Consider the following 16111-nt stretch of genomic DNA (forward strand, 5'->3'; position numbering starts at 1 on the left):
TCCTTCAACCAGTTAGTAATCCACACATATACTTGTTCCCTTATCCCATGACTGCTAAGTTTCCTCAAGAGCCTTTGGTGGGGAACTTTGTGGAAAGTGTTTCAGAAGTCCACGTGTACTATGTCAACTGGATCACCTTTATCCACATGCCTGTTGACACTCTCAAAGAACTCCAAAAGGTCAGTGAGGCAAGACCTGCCCTTGCAGAAGCCAGGCTGGTTCTCCTCCTGCAACGCCTGTTCTTCTTAACAATTTTTTTCTTAAGTATGCTTTCCATCAATTTGTCTGGCACAAAATTTAAGCTGACTGGCTGTAGTTTCCAAGATCCCCCACTCCCCAGATCCCTTTTTGATAAGTGGAATTAGATTACCTACTTTCCAGTCCTCTGGTATAGAGCCTGACTGTAGGGACAAGTTACATATTTTTGCTAGGCGATCAGCAATTTTTCCTTCAGAACTCTTGGGTGGATGCCATCTGGCCCTGGAAGTTTTTCACACAGTGCTTTTGAAGCCCTTTAACTCACATCTCTTCTGGAATGGAGGAGTTGCGTTCACATATTGGCTAGATTTACCCCGAAGTCCTTGCGAGTTATCGGGGAGCAGTTCACACACAATTCGGGTTTTTCACTGCACATTAGAGTGTAGCCTGATTTATATCCAGGGTTAAAAAACCCCACTATTTGCAGCAGGTTTTTGGGACAACTTCAAGTTTGCAGTAAAGTCTCCCTGTAAGCTCATGGTAAAAACTGCTGTGCGTGAAATTCGCTGGTGGTTTGTTAATTTTTCGTTTTTAAAGACAGTTTAGAACAGGGATTCTCAACGTTGGGTCCCCAGTTGTTATTGGACTTCAACTCCCATAATCCCCAACCATAGGCCACCAGGGCTGGGAATTATGAGAGTTGAAGTCTAATAACATCTGGGGACCCAACGTTCAGAAGCCCTGGTTTAGAACATCCTCTTCCATCACCTCAAATTGGCCCAGTTCTTCAACCTCCAAGCCTGAGAAGCTCAGTTCCGCAGCATGTATAGGGTCAGTATCCTCTGCTGTGAAGACCGATGCAAATAACTCATTCAGTTTCTCTGCAATCTCCTTATCCTCCTTAATAATCCTTTTCATGCCGTCATCATTGAAGGGTCCAACCGCCTCCCTGGCAGATTTTCTACTTCTGATATATGTAAAGAAGTTTTTGTCATTCCCCTTGACACTTCTAGCAATATGCTTCTCCAACTCGCTTTTTGCATCCCTTATTGTCTCCTTACATATCTTTTGCCAGAGTTTGTGTTCCTTTGTGTACCTTTCATATGGGCAGGACTTCCATTTTCTGAAGGAAGTCTTCCTCCCTTTTATAACTTCACTGACTCTACTTGTTAGTCATGCTGGTGTCCTCCTGGTGGTACCTTTCCTCCTTCTTGGTATACATACCAACTGAATTTCTATTATTGTGGCTTTAAATAAGTTCCATGCTTTCTGGAGTGATTTGACCTTCCTGACTTTCCCTTTCAGCTTCCTTTTAACCACTCCCCTCAGTTTTTAGAAGTTTCCTCTTCTAAAGTCCTATGGCATCTGTGTTGGACTTCCTTGGCAATGTTCCACTTGCATATAAACTGAATTGGATCACCCTATGGTCACTGTTCCCCAGTGGTTCTACAACTCTGACATCTTGCACCAGGTCCTGGCACCACCCAGGATTAAGTCCAAGGTTGCCTTCTCTCTGGTTGGTTCTGCGGCCATCTGTTATAATGCACAGTCATTTAGCATGTCTAGAAATTTGGCCTCTCTGTCAATACGTGCATGTGAATTTACTCAGTCTGTGTGATGGTAATCGAAGTCACCCATTATTACAGCTCTTTCTCTCTTTGATGCCTCTCTGATTTGCTTCTCCAACTCCAGGTTGTTGGAAGTGAAGGACTTTGCACTGTCTCTTGTCTCAGTGACATAGGAGGACAGAGAATGGAGTTCTCTAATAAATACCATATATATTGATTTGAAACTATGAACTGGCTCCAAGTTACTTTACTCTCAGCATACACGCATGTCAAACTAAATTCCACTATGTTGTGCCTCTGTGCACTCTGCTATAATGAAAAAGGGTTTCTCTTACGAGAGAGAATTCCCAACACAGGTCACTCTCAGATTTTTGATCCGAAGGGCGATAGCACTTCTGTAGTAACTCATTTCCTTTCAGTCCTCGTATTGTCACCCATAATGTTTCTGTGGAGGACTTCTGGTCCTCCTAGGTTTTCTAGCTTGTTGGATTCTATCCCTTCTTTAATACACTGTGCTACTCCACCCCCAATCCACCCCTCCCTGTCCTTTCTGTAGAGTTTGTATCTAGGAATAACCGTGTCCCACTGGTTCTCACCATTCCACCACATTATTCTGTTATGTTTCCATTAGCAACCAAGCACTCCAGCTTGCCCATCTTGGCTTGGAGCCTTCTGGCATTGGTATATAATCACCTACATGCCGAGTATCTTATCCGGTGTTGGCGTGTGCTATCTCCCTTACCCAGAGGCGCGCTTAAGCCCTTCAGGTCCGGGCACCAAAATTACCTAGATGTGCCCCTGCCCTTACCGTCATTTGACCTTTGTGACCAGCTCTCATGTGCTTCTGTCTGCTCTACTCTGGTTGTACACTGTCTCCTTCTGGTTTATCTGAAATGTTTGCACCCTCGCACCTGAGGGGATTTTGCTTGCCAAACCAGATACCACACAGTTCCTATCAGCAATCCTGTCAGTTCCTGTCAGCAATAACCTTCCAGAGGAGGTAGAGAAGTATTTCTCCTTCCAGTGGGCCCCTATTGGTGGTGGCCAGACCGCCAGGTGATGGGGGTGGACAGGTTTTGCCCCCACCAACACATTTATTATTGAATACATTTAAAGCCAGCATGGCTGTAGAAAGAGAAAACCAAAGACAAAAGCTGCTGGCAGGCATTTGATCTAAACTGGACAGATGAGACTGGGGAAAGTGCAGATGTGAAAATGATTGGGAATTGCACATTGTAGGGAAATGTGTGGACCCTGAAGAGGTGAGAATTGCCCGTTCATCTGGTTTTCCTTGAATATTTATTTATTTATTTAACATATTTTTATACCTCCCAAAACTTACGTCTCTGGGCGGTTTACAACAGAGCAAAAACAACAGAAAAGTTTAAGACATTAGTCAAAACAAAATGTTAATAAAAAAAGTTAAGACATTACAACAATTTAAAATTTTTAAAACCACATTTTAAAACTGTGTTAAAACTATTAAAAAATATTTAATTAAAAGCCTGGGTGAACAGATGCATCTCTAAAGACTGTAATGTAATGTCACGAAGAACTTGCCTGCGCAACCAGATATCTGTCCTGAAAATCACTCTGATGTACACAGAGCTCACCATAGGCAAGCCGTACAAATCCAAAATATTTTGCTGCCTACCATGGAGAACAAATGGCAGCTCTGTAGTATCCTATCCAGTTATCTTTTGCAGTCTGTTGGTTTGTTTGGACATTTGCCCCAAGGGGGATCCTGTAGAGAGTGTGGGGGAGGAGGCAGAAAGGAAAAGGGAGGAAAAAGAGAAGAAGAAAATGGAGTTGTTGCTGAATAAACCTTTAGTTAAATCCACATAAGAGTCCCTTGTGTGTAGGAGGGAAGCCACTAAAATATCTGGTGATGAGATTTTGAACCAGCTATGCGTGTGAGTCTGCAAAGCTTGTGAATGTTCCAGCAACCTCATTTCATTGCCTCACTGGCCCTGTGTACCTGCACTGCTTTCTACTACTGCTGTTGCTGCTTGTTTCTCCCACTTCCTGACCTGCACAACTCCTGAAGGTACTTTCCCCTTCTCTAGCCTGGACTCTGTTGTTCACTGGATGCCCACTGCAGCACAGCTCAGATCCCACCACCACCTTTTTTCTTGTGCACCCCAGGAGAACCTGCTCTTCCCTGGAAATAATGGAGGTCCTATTTCTGCAATTATCTCCTCATCATACAGAGCCCTGATTTTACTCCAGCCAAGCAGAAGGCTATATTCCTTCACTGCCTGGGCCCTGAAGGGCAGAGAATACTGTATATAATCATTTGCCTTTTCCTGCCAGCTTGGAAGGGGATGCCAATTCTTATGAAGCTGCCCTTCAAGCCTTAGATGATCATTTCAATCCTATTTTGAATGTGATTGCTGAACGCTACAAGTTCTATTCTAGATCTCAACTGCCTGGTGAATCTATTGATCAGTTATCATAGCACTGCATGTCTTCAATGTCCCCTGTGAGTTTGCCAACTTTACTGATGGTTCAGGGATCAGATTGTTATAAAAACAAACTGCTCCAAACTGCATGAAAAACTACAAAGTGTGACAGAGTCAGAGCCTGCTTGTCAGCATTGTCAAGTTAAATGGCCATGAAGTGCAGATGCTGGCTGATTCTGGTTCTCTGTACACTATGATTTCCCATCTATTTTACAAGAAACTCTTCACTGCATCAGAACTGCACTTGCAGCCTTCAGACCTACACCCATGGGGATATAGAGGTCCCCCTATTGCCATAAATCAATACTTCAGCGCTATCCTGGAATACAAAGGACATACTGAAGAAGAGAAAGTTTATGTGTCACAAAAAGGAGTCTCAATATTGGGCTGGAAGCATCAGAAAGATCTACAGATAATGTTAGACCCAAATAGCATGGAACCCGCATTACAGATAATGGAGCATCCATATGCTGATATGATTGCTGATTTCTTGTAACATTTCAATGTAATCAGTAATAATCATGTAATCAGTAACATTTTTACTGATACCCCTGGCATCGCCACACATTTCAAACATAAAATTCCAATGAAAGCAAATTCAATACCTGTACAACACAAAGTGAGGAAAGTACCCATAGCATTGCACCAGCCACTTACAGAGGAGCTCTTAAGACTACATCTTGCTGACATCATAGAATCTGTTGACTCATCAGAATGGGTCTCTCATCATTCTTGTGCAGAAATCAAATGGTACACTTCAAATGTGCATAGATTTAAGAGATGTGAACTCCAACATGGTAGTGGATTGCACTGTTGTCAAAACCTAAGGGGGTCAAATGGGCCGTAACCCAAATTTTGGCTTTTAAAAAGCCAAATTTGGTGACAGAGGTGGATTGTCATCCATTACCCAATATCAATAAAATGCTGCTTACTCTGAAAGAGGCCTCAGTGTTCACAACTTTGGACTTGTCTTCGGCCTATCATCAAATTCCTCTGCTCAAGAATTCTCACAAATACGCAGCCTTCGTTACCCTACAGGGTCTTTTTCAATACAAAAGACTTCTCTTTGGATTAGCCTCTGCAGCATCCGTATGTCAAAGAATGATGCATGCAATTTTTGGGACTACGGGTGGCATCATTTACTTTCAGGATGACATTTTAATGTATGGCAAAGCCATTGAGGAGCATGATGCTCAGCTGACAAAAGTCTTAAGAAAACTCCAACACAGACTTACTATCTCTGCAGAAAAATGCACAGACTCTGTGACATACTTAGAACACACAATATCTTAGAGTGGCGTATATCCCAAAACAGGCTTGTTGAAAGCTATTCAGGAAGCAGCAGAGCCACAGAACAAGGATGCACTTCACTCATTTTGAGGACTCTGTGAGTATTATTCTAAATTTGTTAGACAAATTGCCTCCAAAGTTGCTCCATTGTGTCTTCTTTTTAAAAAGAATATGGCATTTACCTGGGATGCAACATGCAAGGCTAGTTTTCAGACTATCAAATCGGCCATTGCCGAAAGCCCTGCTCTCACTTCTTTTGACACCAACAGGCACACTGTTGTACCCACTGATGCTTCTGAATATGGTTTGAGTGCTGTCTTGACCCAGCAAAAAGGGGACAGGGAAGTCACAGTTGCCTTTGCTTCCAGAGTGCTTACTGCTTTAGAGAAGATGTATTCTGTCATTGAAAAAGACGCTCTAGCATGTTTCTGGGTAGCAAGGCACTTCAGGACTTTCTTGTGGGGCAGAAAATTATGTTCAGACCATAAAAGCCCCTATCTACTTTATTTACTACTTGGAGATCAAGTCAAGCAACCGCAAGAATAGCCAAATTGATCACTAGACTTATGGATTTTGATTTCCAGGTGGAATATCTTCCAGGTCTTTGGAATACAACTGCAGATTACCTCGACTTCCAGGCCAAGAGGAGATGCCAGAAGATGAGAGTGGAGTAGTAGTAATTGTGCAAATAGCTTCATTCACTCATGGAATGATCATGTCTTCTGAATGAAAAGTGGCCCTCAGTGCTGATCAAGGGCTTATTGAACTTAAACCTTACATAACTAATGGATGGCCATGCAAAAACAGGGTACCTAAACATTTTCAACCATACATGAAGGTAGCAAGTGAGTTGTCCCTTCTCAATGAGTTGGTGCTGAGGACTGATCATTTGGTGGTGCCAACCTCCTTACATGCAAAAGTGATCAAAATTGCCCACAAAGGTCACCTGGGCATGAGCTGGTCTAAATAAGATCCCCTTGTGTGTATGAGGAGAGCAGCTATAAACCAGGCAGTCCCTCCCTCCCTTATTGAAACCAACCACCCGCCTTTTCCTCCCTTCTTTCTGTCTCCCCTCTTTCCTTTGTCTTTTGTTCAAACATGGCCTCCCTCTTTATATCTGCTTAAGGGCAGAAAGGTTAGCTGAAGCCTTTCCATCTGATTCTCTCTCATTCCACATGCAAGTTCACTTCAGGTGAGTGGGAGAGCAAGCCTGACAAATGCCACCAAATCTGCTGCTTCATCCTGCCTTGTGCGCCAGCCGTGCAGACAGCAGTTTCCCTGTGTCAGCCTCCAGCTTCCATCTCTCTCTTTCCTTTCCCTCCCATCCCTTTTATTTTCAGAATTTCAGATGCTTCCCATACCTCATTCTGCAAGCAGAATAAATGATTTCTGTGTTAGCTTCTATGCGCAAATGTTGCTTTCTTTTTATAATTTATCCAGGCCATGGGTCGAAAAGGCTTCCTTGGTGGAGAAACTGGATATCATGCTTGCATGGGTGTCTGTTTTTTAGGCCTAGAGTATTACAATCTCTGATTAAACCACTCTGGCTGAGATTCTAAACTGCAGTGGTACAAAAACAAAACTTCAGGAAATGGTAAGATCTGGTGAATTTCCAAATGCTGGAATTGAGAATCTGATGGCGGAATCTGACTTGCAGATTGCAGAACTGAAATGCTGCATCCAAATTTGTTCAGGTTGGTGTAATCAATTAGTTTCATATTTACTAAGTTCTATTGAAAGTCATCTATCAGCAGCTGTCAAATATTGCTACTGCATGTCGGCTATCAGGTCTTGCCAAAGGCTGACTGCTCCATTATGCCTGGTAGTTTCAAATGCTGACTTCAGCTGCAGGCCCAACTGTCAGGTCTTGTCAAATATGGATTGTTACTAATGATCAGCTGTCAAATCCTGTCGAAAACCAACTGCTATAAATCATGTTGTTTTTTCACATGTTGACGGATTATGCATACATGCTGTCAGATACCAGAAAATGCTGAACTCTACTGCAGAATATTCTGAATGACAACTACTGTATTGATGCTGAATATTTGACAAATCTTTTCACACCTAAAGAATACAAGAACAATTTTCAGCATTTGAAAAATGAGAATCCCAAGAAGAACTTTTGGAGCAAATTCATTTCAGCTCTATACACTTAGCGCATGCTTAGAGTCTTGGTTTATCCAACTGCATCTCTTCCTAGATTCCAGTCTGTTTGCAACACTCTTTGCACAGAGAAGAGGTGGGAGATCTGATTGTATAATTCTGGATCTGCCCCAAACATGTATGGAATGGGGGTGTCTGCTTTTAGAGCACAAGGGGCAGATTGTGCAGAGGTTAACCTTTCCAACGTCCACCGCTTACATCTCTGTCTTGCAGCAGTGAGCATGAATTATCTCCTTTGCTGAGCAGGGCTTGCCTTGGTTTGCATTTGGATGGGTGACTACATATGAGCACTGTCTGCTGCAAGATATTCCCCTTAGAGGAAAAGGCTGTAGCTTGGTGGTAGAGTATCTGCTTTGCTTGCAGAAGGTTCCAGATTCACTCCCTGGCAATGGCATTTCCAGGCAGGGAAGGGAAAGACTGCAGCCTGAAAATAGGGATGTGCATGAACCAGTTCAGTGCCTCCTTAGGAAGCGCTGCTGAATTGCCTCGGGTCCCCGCAGCCAAACCGGTTCGGCGGGGTGGGGAACAGTTCCCTTAAAAAGCAGGTCCTTACCTGCTCCTGCACCATGCCACAGCTTTTCCAGGTGTGGTACTCACCCTAGAAAAGACCGCTCACAGCCGCACTGGTGTTCCCTGCAGCCTGCCCGCGGCATCATCACGCACATGCGCAGCGTCCATGTGCATGCCAACACTGTGCACAGGCTGTGGGGAGAGGGGCCACAGCCACACATGGCCTTTTGCAGAGCAAGCACCACACCCGGAAAAGCGGTAGGACCACGCAGGACAGGAGCAGCATTTAAAGGGAACTGCTCCGAGCCCCACTTGTGGCTGCCCGAACCTGTTCTGTCTCATCCTACCTGAGACCTCGAAGGACTGCTGCCAGTCAGCATAGACAATACTGAGCTCAGGGGACCAACGGTTTGACTTGTCATAAGGCAGCTTCCTGGGTTCCTGGGTTCCTGTTCTCTCCCTTGTTTCCTTTCCAGCAGACCAGTTCCAGTATTGGTCTTATTCAGAGGAGAAAGGTGCTGGGGGAATAGACCACAGGAAAGTGAGCTGCAGATTTTTTTTGGGGGGGGGGTGTTGAACGGACACCTTGTTCACCCTCTTTTGTTCCAACAACCAGACTCCCCGTCCCCTGCTTTGTGCCTGATTGGGTCAGACCCAGCTTTAAGGCCCCTCGACCTCAGCCCTGACTCCCTTCTCTCCCTGCAGAAGAAGGACGTGCGGATGATGCGCTTCATCCAGGAGGTCAACACCACCACCCGCTCCTGCTCTCTCTGGGACCTGGAGGAGGACACCGAATATATTGTGCACGTCCAGTCCATCGGTATCGAAGGCCAGAGCCCGGCCAGCGAGCCCGTCTACTTCAAGACCCTCCGAGAAGCCGAGAAGCTGGCGTCCAAAAACAAAGGCAAGCAGGAGGGGTTCTTAGACGGGCCCGGAGGAGTGACATGCAAAAGAGACAGTGGTGGTGGGGGTGGCAGCGGCACAGCCTGCTCCAGAGGGTGGTGAGGCTTGGGGGGGGTTGGGGGTGGGTGGGGGGGATTTTTAAACGTTAGAACAGCTCTTACATATGCAGACATTAGAACTCAATTACAGGGAACAGTAAGTACGCGATAAATTCAAGTTAGTACATTGGAACCACAGGAGCCTAGATGCAGAAACAAATCAAGATAAGTGCACGGTTAAATATATAGTTACATGCATAGTGATACACAAAAGCCAATTCATATCAAAGAGATCCTATCCACGTTACTTCCGACTTACAGAACCCTTCCAACATAAACCTGCCCCCATCAACTCAAGCATTAGGAAGGGGACGTTCTGCAGTCCCCTTCCACCTTCTCACCCAGTCACAAAAGGGCGTCTGATCCCTCTCATACCAGGCAAGTTCCTTCATCATGAACTTTAATGGCAAGGCTGGGGATTTCCTGGAGCCTCCAGACCAGACTGGAAACACCCATGCCCCATCCCCAACAGGATACCTGCTCTTACTTTTGGTGTTCACCAAGGACAGTCCCTGCTTTCTGGAATCTGTTGCTGGTGCACCAGCCACTGTCCCTGCCTTGTCCCTACGACAGCCTCTTGGGGAGACCTTCAGACCCATCCAGTCCAGCATCCTGTTTCACACAGTGGCCCACCTTGTTCAGTTGTTTTTCACACGAGTCGCATTCTTCAGGATCTCTCTCCCCAGAACCTCTAGGAATGCAGTCTCCAGGTGGGTGGGATGCATCCTGTCTCCTGTTCATCTGCATGCACATTATGCCCAGCACAAACAGCTAGTGGGTGGGGTCCAGTTCCTCAGCAAGGTGCCGTAGTGATGGGGGGCTGGGGCAGTAATTATTGACATGAGCAGGAGTGGCTGGTCCTTATGGGCCGGGCAGAGGTGGGTGGGCAAAGGAGGCACAGCTGCCTCTGCGTCCCAGAGCTCTCTTTGCTTCTTTCCCATTCCACCCCGCCCCTGCATTAATGAGAGCTGTGCTGCCTGCAGGCTGGCCATTCATCAGGTAGAGCTGTGCAGTTAACATAACTGTGCTTGTGGAAGCAGAGGCAACTGTGCCTCCTTTGGTGCCCCCTCCCCCCATGCTCATTAGGACGAGTCGTTCCTGGGTATGAGACGGGGCGTAACTATAATAGGGCAAGGGGAGACAGTTGTCTGGGGGCCCACTGCCTTGGGCCCCCCCCAGAGGCAAGTCACATGACTGACTCCCCCAGCCGCGCACCCGCCCGGGCTTCCTTCAGTTGTATCCATCCTCCGAAATGGATGTGAGTGTTAAGACCTGGAGCTACCAGAACAGCAGGTCCTTCTCTAGTACCATTAAATGAGTTGCATCCTCCATAATTTACAAAACCTTTAAAAAAACAATTTAGGATGATGTGGCACATAGGAGATATAATTTTTACTATGCTTTTTGTTACCACTATTCAGCCTCATTTAAGATTTCTTTGCTTCATGAGCTGAGCTTCAGTTGGGGGGGGTGCATTTTAAAATCTTGTCTCTGGGCCCACGACAACCTTGCTACGCCCCTGGGATGAGAAATGGGTATCCCTATTTTCCTCTGTGAAATATTGAAGTGTATGGCTTTGGTTTGGGGAGGAGATATGGTATTGTCATAGTGAGTATGAATTGTCCCATTTGCTAAGCAGAGTCCACCTTGGTTTGCATTTGGATGGGCTAATACATGTGAGCACCGTAAGATATTCCCCTCAGGGGCCAGGGCTGTAGCTCAATGGAAGAGCATCTGCATGCTTGCATGCGAAGGGTCCCAGGTTAAATCCGTGGCATCTCCCGACAGGGCTGAGAGAGACTCCTGCCTGCAACCTTGAAGAGTCACTGCCAGTCTGTGTAGACCAGGAATTCTCAAGGTTGGGTCCCCAGATGTTATTGGACTTCAACTCCCATGGTCCCCAGCCCCAGTGGCCTTTGGTTAGGGATTATAGGAGTTGAAGTCCAATAACATCTGGGGACCCAACCTTGAGAATCCTTGGTGTAGACAATACTGGGCTAGATGGACCAAGGGTCTAACTCAGTAGAAGGCAGCTTGCTATGTTCCTATGTTGGCTCTTCTGCTTTGGTAATTTGAAATAGGAACATAAGAAGCTGCCATATACTGAGTGTGACCACAGGTCCATCGGCTTGGCAGTGGCTTCTCCAAGGCTGCAGGCGGGAATCTCTCTCATCCCTGTCTTGGAGATGCTGCCAAGAAGGGAACTTGGAACCTTCTGATCTTCCCAGAGCGGCCCCATCACTCCCTAAGGGGTATCTCTTTCAGTGCTCACACATCAAGCCTCCCATTCATATGCAACCAAGGTGGGCTTAGCTAAGGGGACATGTCATACTTGCTGCCACACGACCAGCTCTCTTCCCAATAACATGCCCTCCATGCAATTAGCTGCTTTCCATTTAGGTTCTTCACAAAAGCCACTGCCCACCTAATGGCGCAGTGGGGAAATGACTTGACTAGCAAGCCAGAGGTTGCTGGTTCAAATCCCTGCTGGTATGTTTCTGAGAAACACCTATATTGGGCAGCAGCAATACAGGAAGATGCTGAAAGGCATCATCTCATTTTGTGCAGGAGGAGGCAATGGTCAACCCCTCCTGTATTATTATTATTATTATTATTATTATTATTATTATTATTAATTCGATTTCTATACCGCCCTTCCAAAAATGGCTCAGGGCGGTTTACTCAGAGAAATAAACAAATAAGATTGAACCCTGTCCCCAAAGGGCTCACAATCTAAAAAGAAACACAAGACAGACACCAGCAACAGTCACTGGAGGTACTGTGCTGGGGGTGGAGAGGGCCAGTTACTCTCCCCCTGCTCAATAAAGAGAATCACCACATTAAAAGGTGCCTCTTTGCCAAGTTAGCAGGGGTTAGGGTTAGGGTATTCTACCCAAGACAACCACAGGGCTCTGTGGGCGCTAGGAGTTGACACCGACTCGGTGGCACACTTTACTTTTACTTCTGCTTTTGGTGAGAATCCTGTCTCCACAGGATCCAATCACTATTTGGGGTGTGGGACTAAACCCTACCAATGGGCGGCTCTATTTCCTCAGAACCACAGAAAAATGAACCCTCTTATATCTCCCTAAAACCTCTATTGAAGTTTAGTGCTGCTTTGTGCCACAACTCCGGATAGCGCAATATTCATTTTTTCAGCATTTCCTGGAAACCACAATTTGGGGTGTCTGTTACACCCCTAAAAGAGACAGCATAAAACTTGGGGTTTGTGGCACAAAACAGCACAGAATCAGCACAAACCTCTAGTAGAGGTTTTGAGGAGATCCTCATGGATCTTAAGAGGGAGTATGAAAACATTCATTTTTTCCCAGCATTTCCTGGGAATACTGTCCATTTCACCTCTAAAGGGATTGGCACAAAACTCAGGATTTGTGGCACAAAACAGCACAAAACTAGCACACAACTCTTGTAGAGGTTTTGAAGGGATATGAAGTGTGTGTGTGTGTGTGTGTGTTTCAGAGATGATAGAGCCACAATGGACTCCTTGACACTAGAGGGCACAGACACAAAACCCTGATGAATTTTACCCATTGTTCTAACCAGCTTCCAAGTGGCGGCACCATTTTTATTCCATGGGACCATCCTGAAGCCTAACAGGAGTTGTCTCCTGCCTGAAAAATCTAACAGACACCATATACCGAGAGTAAGCCAAGGGCAAAAGCAGAGCAGATAGCCAGCAAAGCCATTTTCTTATTTATGTGGCTTTGTGAACTTGCAGACTGCATATTCAGACGAGAACCCGTCTGCTTGATCCAGGGCTGAGGTGCACGTGGACTTCACCTGGGCACTTTCCAGATTAGATCCTGCAACGGGGTCACGTTGGATCTCGGAAGTGTGCTTCCGCACTTCCTGTGTTGTGACACCGCAGTCCCGACGCAGACAGCAGGGTGCCGTTCATATTGCCAGTGCCTTCTCTCAAATTTAATTGCTGCGATATAAAGCTAGGACATTGTCAGGGGCATAGCTATAATTGAGTGAAAGGTTTCAAAGAACACAGGCCCCCAGCTCCTGAGGGCCCTCCAGCTCCACCCCTCCCTATTTTCTTCATTATCTCCCTCACTCTGGGGGGCGGCCAGAGATGAGGATGAACACGGGCCCCCTCTCCCCTAGCTACGGCCTTGGACATTGTATATCTGGTGTAAAGAGGTCGCTCTTTTTTCAGGTTGTTAGTTTCTGCAAAAATGCTCCCCCTGCTGTTTACGTTTCGAATACAACTTGCCCAAATGGAGGCATTTTGCTGCTGTTGAGCAGTTAGTCTGGAAAGTGCCTTGGCAATCCCTGTCCCCGCCCTTGAGAGGGAGAAATGGAGCTAACATCCCCTTTTTTCTCTCGCTGCAGATGAGGTGACGATGAAGGAGATGGGGGAGAAGAACCAGCAGCTGCGTGCTGGAGAGGTCCTCATCATTGTGGTGGTCTTGTTCATGTGGGCAGGTCAGTTGGGGACCCTGCATGTGTGCAGAAGGCAGGGCGGCTTGGTTTGGAGCTTTGAACAGATTGGGCTGTGTGCTCAGTGTAGGGTTGGTTGTGTGCTTCTGCTCAGGAAGCAGAAAAGTGCCTCCCTCTTTTTCTTTTTTAATGTCGTGTTATGACCAGTGGTCACAACAATCAACATATTACTTACACAGCCGCGATCGCTCTCACAATGCCTGACATTGTTGGCTGTAGGTGTGGGATTCTCCTGCCCAGTAGTTGCTCATCCTAACGTGCTGAAGGAGGCGCCACACTGCCTGCCTGCCAGTTCTGACAATAAAACCCATGCCTTTAAAATGTTAAATCATAGATCTGCATGGTATGTGCACTCCCAGTTTCCGGTCATGCGAACCCAGACATGTTTGGTGATATTGTCTCAAGCTGACAGTTATTGGTTTGTTTGGCACATTTCTAAACTGCCCAAAATATGTGCCTCGTGATGGTTTACACAAAAATTAAAACAATATAGCTTCAATTAAAAACAATTAAACATACTTTAAAATAACAATAGCAGCAATAAATTGAACTCACGGGTCACCAAAGGCTGACCCAGCATTAACAGCTGTGCTGCCTGCAGGCTGCCCATAGCTGCACAGCAATACTTGATGACTGGTCAGCCTGCAGGCAGTGCACAGGGCAGGAGAGAGAGGAGCAAATGGAGCTCCAGAATGGGGAAGCAGCTGTGCCTTTTGTGGTGCGCTCACACACGCACACACACAGCTCTTTAGGACAAGCCGCTCCTGCATGGATCTGATTGGGAGAACTGTTCAGTTCAGACTCCACCTTCTTGATTTCAGCATCCATTTTGAACAAAAAAGTTTCTAGTCCTTATGAGATACACCTGAAAGTGTGCAGGAAAAATGCTTGTTCAAACTTCAGGGAAATCAATTTCAGGTGAACAAAAAGGGATGGAGCTCAGAGGCCTTTGGAAGCAACTGGCCATGACTAACAAAAGCAAAATAGAGTATGTAAAAAGGCAAAAATGTCAGAATAAAGTATGTAAAAATCAACAACACTATGCATCGCAGTACCCAACTTTGCTTGGTGCAGTCTATAACATTATGCATGGTGTGGGGAGAGTGGACAGAGATAAATAAAAGTGGACAGAGATAAACAGACAAATTCATGGAGGGCAGGTCTATCAATGGCTACTAGTCTGGTGGCTATAGGCCACCCTTGGTCTCAGAGGCAAGATGCCTCTAAATACCAGTTGCAGGGGAGCAACAGCAGGAGAGAAGGCAGGGCCCCCCGCTCACCTCTTGCCTGGTGGGTATCTGGTGGGCCACCATGGGAAACAGGATGCTGGACTGGAGAGGCCTTGGGCCTGATCCAGCATGGCTGTTCTTATGTTCTTACCTGGGCACAGAATTTTAAAGTGTTCAGTGTGGCTTATACTCTTGCCAGTTTTGTCCTGTCTTCAGTGCTGTGTCCTGGGTTAGAATGGACAGCTTAGGAACTGAAATAAAGAGGTCTAAAGCACCCACCTCCTTGTATGACCCTCAATGCCAAATCCCTCCTTGCCCCACCCAATGTCCGCAAATCACCCACCAACCTTCCTGTCATGTACCTTGGCCAATATTCCAGGAAACCCCAAACTCACAAGTCAAGAGGAAATTGGCATCTCTCTTCTCCCTTGAAAAGCCTCTCTGGTACTCAGTATTAATGAGAGACCGATTCCACCGCTGTTAAAATAATAGAACTGTTAGAAGAATAAATGGCCTGAAGCGTCAGAGCATAAAACAGTGGGGTGGCAATAAACCACAATCTTCTTAAAATCGGTTACTGGGAAACAGCAAATAAAAAAAGCGGGGGGACGGGAGCATGAAGAGGAAACTTTTCCTAAAAGCATCATTGCCCCTACTAGGATATTGATGTGATTAATGAAAGCACTAGAAAGGGGTGGCCAGCCCATGAGGAGACAAGACCCAACTTCCCTCCCTGCCTGTGATGCTATTTCAGGTAAGGACTGGGGCAGAGCAAGGTCCGGGAATCCAAGGCTAGCTCCTGAGTTCAAGATTCCTTGCAAGAAAGTTGTGTATTTGTTGCACACCCAGGCCCCAATAACGACCGGATATGAATAAATTGGAAGAACTGGGGCCACTTTATTGATTAAATTCACAGAAATAACCTGCAACAAGAAACATACTAAATAGAGTGTGGGTACCCACATGTAGCCACCTAATGGTGCAGCGGGGAAATGACTTGATTATCACGCCAGAGGTTGCCGGTTTGAATCTCTGATGGTATGTTTCCCAGACTATGGGAAATGCCCATATTGGGCAGCAGCAATATAAGAAGATGCTAAAAGGCATCATCTCACACTGCGCAGGAGGAGGCAATGGTCAGCGCCTCCTGTGTTCTACCAAAGACAACCACAGGGCTCTGTGGGCACCAGGAATCAACCCCGACTTGATGGCACACTTTA

The 16111-nt window shown here is 46.1% G+C and overlaps 1 protein-coding gene across 4 annotated transcripts in view; it reads left to right on the forward strand.

Moving 5' to 3' along the window:
• FNDC5 (fibronectin type III domain containing 5) overlaps nucleotides 1-16111 on the forward strand; it is a 60190-nt gene that overhangs the window by 31390 nt on the left and 12689 nt on the right. For all 4 annotated transcript variants that reach the window (XM_053268849.1, XM_053268848.1, XM_053268850.1 and 1 more), the window contains 2 exons: nucleotides 8900-9098; nucleotides 13555-13647. In XM_053268849.1, coding sequence (XP_053124824.1) covers nucleotides 8900-9098; nucleotides 13555-13647 — 292 coding nt within the window. The remainder of the gene's footprint in view (nucleotides 1-8899; nucleotides 9099-13554; nucleotides 13648-16111) is intronic.

The sequence above is a fragment of the Hemicordylus capensis genome, chromosome 7 (assembly GCF_027244095.1).
Source record: "Hemicordylus capensis ecotype Gifberg chromosome 7, rHemCap1.1.pri, whole genome shotgun sequence".
In the NCBI taxonomy this organism is placed as follows: Eukaryota; Metazoa; Chordata; class Lepidosauria; order Squamata; family Cordylidae; genus Hemicordylus; species Hemicordylus capensis.